Source organism: Hakea prostrata, chromosome 3 (assembly GCF_041222555.1).
Source record: "Hakea prostrata isolate BN-2017 chromosome 3, UWA_Hpros_2, whole genome shotgun sequence".
Classification (NCBI taxonomy): Eukaryota; Viridiplantae; Streptophyta; class Magnoliopsida; order Proteales; family Proteaceae; genus Hakea; species Hakea prostrata.
Genome location: NC_142602.1, coordinates 54,718,628 through 54,727,285, shown reverse-complemented (window position 1 = coordinate 54,727,285; position 8,658 = coordinate 54,718,628). Strand labels below are relative to the sequence as shown.

At 41.2% G+C, this 8,658-nt stretch overlaps 1 protein-coding gene across 1 annotated transcript; it reads left to right on the top strand.

Moving 5' to 3' along the window:
- Window positions 1-2,231: 2,231 nt before the first annotated feature.
- Window positions 2,232-3,951, top strand: LOC149022516 (uncharacterized). The gene is made up of 3 exons (XM_089147643.1): window positions 2,232-2,932; window positions 3,019-3,161; window positions 3,209-3,951. Exons 1-3 carry the CDS (start codon window positions 2,232-2,234, stop codon window positions 3,949-3,951), a joined length of 1,587 nt encoding a protein of 528 aa, XP_089003769.1.
- The last annotated feature ends 4,707 nt before the right edge of the window (window positions 3,952-8,658 follow it).

Genomic DNA, 8,658 nt, shown 5'->3' with positions numbered 1-8,658 from the left:
GCATAATTTTAGACTCCCAACTTTCATAGTGTTTGATGGTTTGAGAGACCCTACTACCCATATTAGTTATTATTAGCAAACAATGGCGGTAGCTGGAAACTCTGACGAGATTCTCTGTAGAGTATTCGCCTCTTCCCTAACCGGGGCAACACAAAAGTGGTTCTCAAACCTTCCTTCGGGAAGAGTCAATGATTTCGACGAGCTTGCCCGCAAGTTCATCGGACGCTTTCAGAGTGGTATCCAAATCAAGAAAACGGAGGAAACATTACAATTAAACAGGGAAGGAAGGAATCGATTCGGGAGTATCTGAATAGATTTAACAAAGTCACCAAGGAAATAGAGAATTTGGATGAACAGGTGGTGAAAACAACTCTCTTTACGGGGTTAACCAACCGAAAGTTGTTGGAATATCTACTTTAGAATATGCCATCCACCTATGCTGAATTAGTGCAAAGATGTCAAAAGCAAGCGGAAGTAGCGAAGATACTCGATGCACGACAAGGAGAGTCTAAGACTGCAACCAAGGAACAAAAGGTCCCCGAGAGAAGCCTGAAACAAAAGCAGCCTGTTCAGGATCGTGATCGGACCAGAAAGCCACGTTCGACTTGGAGACGGTGATCACCTGATCAAAACGAATACACACCATTAAATGCTCCTCGATCGGAGATATTGATGTAGATAAAAAATTAAGATATTTTGAAATGGTCATCTAAGATAGTTACGAAGACCGGAGAAAAGAATATGGAGAGATACTACCGATTTTACAAAGATTTTGGGCACTACACTAATGACTGTAGGCACCTCAAGGCAAATATCGAAAGATTAATCAATCAGGGGCATCTCTCAAATTTTGTGAAAGTTTGGGAGGATGAGAAGAGAACGACCAATGAAAAAAGGGATCGTTCGCCAAGCAGGGAGCATCGAGTCGAAGCTCTAAAGTCTAAAAAAGGGAAGGAATTGGCAGGACCTAGTAGATCCCCAATTCTCACTATATTCGAAGGACTCGGACCCGAGTCCTTGCGGAAGCTGAAAGCAAAATCAAGATTCGTGGGATCGGAAGAATCCCAAAAAAGAAAGAAAGTGGAAGAAATTCCCATCACTTTTGGTGAAGAAGACGAGCGAGGAGTGAGCATGCCTCATGATGATGAAATTGTTATCAAAGTAGAAATCGGGTGAAGGAAGGTACACAGGGTCCTGGTAGACATGGAATCTTCAGCTGATCTTCTTTCTTATGAAGCTTTTCAGAAGCTAAATGTTGAGAAAGATCTGATGAAGCCATCTTCAACACACCTTTATGGATTCGCTGGTTCATTTGTTGTAGCTGAGGGATCAGTTCAGTTAGATCTTTCGGTAAAGAATTTCTTGAAAGAATCCATCATTCGAGTAAACTTTCTGGTGGTTCGGGACCTTCCTGCCTACAATATGATCCTCGGTAGGCCTTCGTTGACCAAGCTAGGCGCTATAGTCTTGCCAAAACATATGAAGATAAAGTTTCCCACTGACACTGGAATCGGGCAAGTAGTTTCAGATCAAATACTCTCCCAATAGTGTTATGTGGCTTATCATAAGGACAAGGAAGGACCAGAAAAAGCCACGGCCTTACCGATCGAGGTAAGGGATGATCGGGACGAAGATACCATGCAAAGGCTTGAACTAGTGGAAAAATTAGAACGAATTTGCTTACAGCCAGGAGGATGGGACAAAATCCACTTATATTGGGTCTGAGCAACCATAACCTTTCAAGGAAGAACTGAAAACTTTTCTTCAGAAAAGCATAGATGTTTTTGCCTAGTCAGCAAACGATATGCTAGGAATTGATCGAGCCGTGGCCGAGCACAAGCTTTGGATCAATTCAGAAGTCAAGCCCGTAATTCAAAGGAGACGGAACTTCTCGATTGAAAAACACGAGGCTATCAGAGGGGAGGTCGAGAAACTGAAGAAGTTTGGCTTTATTGAAGCCATCGAGTGCCCAACATGGTTGGCTAATGTTGTGATGGTAAAGAAGTTGAATGGGAAGTGGAGGATGTTACTGATTACACAAACCTCAACAAAGCTTTCCTGAAGGATTGTTACCCTTTACCACGCATAATTTTTTTGATCGACGCAACGGCTGGGTATGAAACACTGAGTTTCATTGGAAGCATTCGGGATACAACCAAATCTTGATGAAGAAGGAAGATGAGAGATTCACAGCTTTCATGACCGATAGAGAGAGTTATTTTTACAAAGTTATGCCATTCGGTTTGAAGAATGTGGGAGCTACATATCAGAGAGCTGTAAACAAGATCTTTAGTGATTTGATCGGGAAAAATATGGAGGTATATGTCGACGACATGCTAGTAAAGAGTCTCCAGAGGACAGGACACATTGCAGATCTTAAGAAAGTATTCTCCGTTTTAAGAAGACACCAGATGAAGCTAAATTCGGAGAAATGTGCCTTCGGGGTATCTGCGAGGAAATTGCTGGGGTTTATGGTTTCCCAAAGAGGAATTGAGGCAAACCCTGTCAAGATACAAGCTTTGATCAATATGGATGCCTCAAAGACCATTCGTGATATTCAATGCCTGACCGGACGGATAGTAGCCTTGACCCGATTCATTTCACAATCGGGAGAAAGATGCTTACCTTTCTTCAAAGCCCTGAAGGATTTAAAGGGAAGTAAAGATGCTCGATGGATAGATGAATGTCAGAAGGCATTCGAGGAACTGAAGAGAAGACTCGGGCAACCACCACTACTTTCTAGGCCTGAGAAGGGCGAAGTTTTGCAAGTATATTTGGCGTCATCACAGTCAGCCGTGAGCGCTGTCCTCATTCGGAAGAAAGAGAAGAAACAATGGTCCATTTACTATGTCAGCCATGTACTCCTGGATCTTGAAACAAGACATTCGGCGGTCGAGAAACAGGTGTTGGCACTTATGGTGGCAGCCCGAAAGTTGAGACCGTACTTCCATGCTCATCCGATCGAGGTGCTGACTAATTTCCCTTTGAAAAAGGTCCTGTTCAAACCCGATCTATCAGGAAGAAGGGTAGCATGGTCAGTCGAGTTAGGGAGTTCCAGGTGGATTTTAAGCCTCGAACAGCTACAAAAGCACAGGCTTTGGCCGATTTTATAGTGGAATCCGTAACCCCAATCGAGGAAGAAGGAGAACTTATCCTGCCAAGTATGTGGCACATATATGTTGATGGTTCTAGCAATAAATTTGGTTAGGGAGCGGGCGTTTTGTTAAAAAGTCCAAGAGGTTCCTGATTCGGTATGCTTTGAGGTTTAGGTTCGAGGCAAGTAATAACGAGGCGGAGTTTGAAGCTTTCATCGCGGGGCTCAAGCTCGCTAAAGCTTTGGCAATAGCTGAAGCAACAATATACAACGATTCTCAACTTATCATCAACCAAGTAGAAAGAGAATACGGAATAAAAGAGCCTCGCTTACAGAAATACCAAGAGCTGATCAGAAATCTAAGGAAGGAATTTAAAGAAATAAGGGTATGTCAAATACTTCAAAAGGAGAACTCAGTAAGAGATGAACTCTCGAGGTTGGCGAACTCTAAGGAAAAAACCTTAGAACCATCGGTCTACATTGAGGAGTTAAATTTCTCGAGGGCTAAGGTTGACTTCGTTTCATATATAGAAAGTGAAAAATGCTGGATGGACCCCATCATTGAGTATATTCGGGATGATAAACTCCCCGAAGATTTAAAAGAGGCCTGTTCGGTAAGAGTTCATGCGGCAAGATTTACTGTTCAACATGGAAGGCTATATCGAAAGTCCTTTGTGGGACCTTTACTTAGATGTGTTGGTCCAGAAGGAGCTAAAACCGCATTGGCCGAAGTTCATGAAGGTATTTGCGGAGCACATATGAGTGGACGGGCCCTAGCACATAAAATCCTTCGGCTTGGGTTATATTGGCCCAAGTTGGAAGAAGATTCCATAAAATACGTTCGGTCTTGCAATTAGTGCCAGATACATTCGAACATGCCAAAGCAGCCTGCTACAATACTCACGTCAATTCCGAACCCCATTCCGTTCGCAATACATTGGAATGTAGCTCATAAATCAAAAGAGAATTACAACTGTTCCCAAAAGAAAGTAAGGAAAGAATAATCAAACTATACTAAAGTGTCTTCTACTTTATAAAAAACATCCTTATAAGTATAAACTTCAGATATCAGGCATGGTCGCTTCCACTCCACGGTTGGGCTAATCATGGTATGTAACATGATCACACGAGGGATCATCACCGAGATCTTCATAATCGCCAACACCTTGCGTGAAGTATGCTTCTTCAGCTTGCGCTTCCTCCTACTGGCAGTTATAATACTCAATATGTCACATCCACCCAGCCAATACCCTACCTGGCATACCCGAGTGTGTGATCCACAGCCCCAAAGATCAAGTATCGAGGATATCATCCTCCCACATAGACAATAACATAATTATGAACATAAATAATCATTGTGCAAAAGATAAACAAAAGATCCAAATAAGGAAGGAATAAATCATATATCATCAGAGTACGAAAGACAATCAGAATGTCTAAATCAATAAGTAAAGTGAGGCAGAATCCCACTCAACAACCAGCGGAAAAGTAGTTCGTAAGTCAAAAGAAAGATTACAACTGCATCTAAAATAGGAAAGAAAACTGAAGCAAACTAAACCAAAGTCTATTCTACTTTATAGAGAACGTCTTCATAAACGTAGACTTCATCAATGACGCTCAGACGTTCCCATTCCACATCAGGGCTAATCTTGGTAACAAGCAAAACCTCTTGAGGAATCCTTAATGTAATCTTCATGGTTGCCAGCACCTTGCGTGTAGTACGCCTCTTCAGTTTGCGCTTCCTCGAATTGACTTTCAAAGTCATCAGTACCTGTAGAGTAGTCTAACAAAACATTGTACAAAAGGAATGAGTTTCAAAGAAACTCAATAAGGCAGTTAATCCATAACAACATAAATGGCAGGATCAAAGCAAAGTAAAATGCTATATGATATGAAACACATGATGTAACATGATTCTAACTCTATGTATGCTGGTCTCTATTGGCAGACATGCATTAAGTCATAGCACCGTACTTCTTTAGGAAAGTCTCATCACACAACGCCTTTTGGTAGTGGGTCCTGCATCCCTCGAGACAATCCATGGTTGGGGGTATAGGTCACCACTCTCTCACATCACCATTGGTCTATGTACCGGCGCATGTTAGGGTCAAAGCCTAGCAAATGCAAGTCTCCTACTCAGTTACATCAAGTCAGATCCAGATACGTCCATTCCTCACCCCTGGCGATCCTTTCCGGCATCCTTCACACTAGAGTCCTCATAGTCCCTGACTACGGACTCATCAACCCTATAGGTCATCCACATATGGTAAACAGGAAGCTCTCACATCCTCTCACGGGTTGGTTACCGGTCTTGAACGCTCGTGAGCCCAAGTCTAACCATATGCAACCCTACCGATAAATGGTCCCCACAATGTGATTCCTGTCCTCTCACGGGTTGGTTACCGGTCTTGAGCACCCATGAATCCCCATTGCTACCACGGATCATTCGGTCTCAATACCCCTCCGATTAGGGTCTAACATAACGGGACACGCTAGCCAAACACTACTAGACAGTTCTAAATATGTCATCCAACAGTTTAGGAAGGTGTCCAAAGGGCATCTCCGGAAACATCCCATACTATTCTCGTAGTTGTCCAAGGACAGAAGTGTCAAAAGGACACCTCTCCTTTCCAAACCATACTTAAGCATACACAAGCATCAATCCATAACATCACGTATATGGTAACCTCATATATGGAAAGAAATCAATAATAATACATAACTTGCATATATTTGGTAAGTAAATCATACATGAATCAATTTAATATAAACAAGTAATGCTACTGAAATCAAGATAGTACAACAGTAGTATAACATTGTAAGAATCTAATTAAGGAAATAAACTAACAAGATTCAAATATAGAAACTAAGATATGCAATATATGTAGTTAAGGAAATAACCATCCTTACCTTATATAACTCGCAAAGGAATCTTAGGGAATCAAGTAAGGCCTTGACTAAACTTGAGAAGAAAGTCCTAAACAAGTGTATACAACATATTAGGAAAGATACCTAGAAGGAAAGATATCAAAACATCCAAAACAGACCAAATATGAGGTTACTGTACTCATTGGTCGATTGGATTGGTCTACTGCCTCAGTCGACCAACCGAGACAGTGGCCTTCAAAAATCAGAATTTTGAGAATATAGAACCGAATTTGGTGGTTCAAAAGGGTACTAAACAAGTGGTAAACTACAATGGCAGCATACTAGTATATAGAGGACTTCAAAACACTAATCGAATCAAGTTTTCAAGTTACAAATTAGGAAACAAAAAGTTACCATAATTAGATCAATCATGGTTCTTGAAGAAAGCATGGTATGATCAAGGAGAAAGAACTAGGGATTGATAGGTTATAAATCTTGTAAAGAAAACACAACGATTGACTACTAATGATTAATAAAATAGATCTAAGAAGATCAGAATTTGAATTAAAGATAAACGAAGACAAGATCATGATTTAGATCATGATTCCTTCAAAAGCTTGCAATGATCCTGATTAAGATCATTGCATTAGCCATTAATCCTTAGGAAATCATGAGAAATAAGTAGAGAGATGTTTGCAACAGAGAATGTAGCATCTTCTCTACTGTCTCAACCCAAACAGGAAAGAAAATCAAAGATGGAGAAGAAGAAGAGAGTGTAGACATACCTTTGATGCAAGAGGAAGAAGATTACTTGAGTTCTTGTGAGAGATCAACCAAGGATGCAAGGAAATTGATTGGAATGGAGCTCTGACTCGTTCCAGAGGCTTAGGAGGCAGTGGAGACGAAGTAATCCCGAGATTTGGATTTAAATAAAGCAGCAAAGACCTAATTACCAAAACAGAACCAATTGGTCGATTGGATTGGTCGACTGGTCCAATCGACCAATGAGTCGACCAATCAGGACAGCAAGTTCAAAATGTGGATTTGGAGGCCCAGATCAAGTCCAAACATAAAGGGGTTTTGCACACACCTAAAGTGACTTACCTAGTAGGTAGAAATGCCTTCGAACCATAACAGAGAGCATTCCAAGTCCATCAACTAATTCGATCTTCGTCAGGATGCTGTTTCCATAAATGGAACACTGACATCAACACTCATGGATTCTAAGCCAGCCACCAAGTCTTCTACTGAAATGGCCCAAAGCTGACTTCTTGCTTTACCTTGGGTTGTTGGACCTACAAACAACAGGGTTTCCGGGTCAAGGTTAGGGCTGGGTTTCACACAGTACCTGTAGAATAATCTAACAAAAGTATTTGCACAAAAAGGAGTGAGTTCAAAAGAACTCAGCAAGGCAAGTTATTCCACAACAACATAAATAACATGATTGCAGAACATAGCATGATGCAATGTGATATGAAACAGACAATGCACGTATGAATCTAACTCTATGTATGTTGGTCTCTATAGGCAGACATGCTTTAAGTCATAGCACCATACTTCTTTGGGAAGGTCTCAAATCACACATCATCGGTTGGTAATGGGTCCGGCATCCTTCTCGGACAAATCCATGGCTGGGGTTTAGGTCACCGCTCTCTCACATCACCGTTTGGTCAAAGTATTGGCGCATGTTAAGGTAAAACCTAGCCAAATGCAAGTCATCTACTTAGTCATATCAACTCAGGTCCAGATACGTCCATTCCTTGCCCTAGGCGATCCTTTCCGGTATCCTTTTCACTAGAGTCAGCATAGTCCCGGACTACGAACTCATCAACCCTATTGGTCATCCACAAATAATAGACGGGAAGCTCTCATGTCCTCTCACGGATTGTTACCGATCTTGAATGCTTATGAGCCCAAGTCCACTATTTGCAACCCTACCAATAAATGGCCTCTCACAAGTAACCACAATGTGATTCATGTCCTCTCACGGGTTGGTTACCGCTCTTAAGCGCCCACAAATCTCCATTGCTACCACGGGTTGTTCGGTCTCGATACCCTTCCGAATCGGGTCTGATATAACAAGGGTATTCCTAGCCAAACACTGCTAGACAAGCCCTATGTATGACAATCAATACTCCGGGAAATTTTCAAAGGGCACCATAGGAAATATCCCATACTATTCCCACTGATGTCCAAGGATAGAAATGTCAAAAGGACACTTCCAACCCAAATCATACCTATTCAATCACATTCTCAAATCAGTCATAACATACACAACCGATATCTCATCATATAGAAAGATTCACATAAACATGATCAATCGCAAATGTAGCTGACAAGAATAAGTGTTCATAATCAAAAGAATACATGAACATGATACTACTGTAATTAAAGTACTTGCATCAGTAATATAATAATAAGAAAAAACATTTATGGTAGTGAATCTAAGAGAATCCCAAAATAGAAAATAAGATTCACGCAATCTACGTAATTATGGAAATAACTGTCCTTACCTTAAATAGCTTTGATGAATATCCAAGTATCAAAGAGAACGGTTCCAAACTTAGCAAATAAACCCTAAACAAGCATAGATGCATCATTAGGAAAGAGGCCTAAAAGATCCAAGATCAAACAAATCAAATCGGACGAAGAACATAGCTACCTTCTTGCTTGGTTGATTGGGTGGTAGCTTGGTC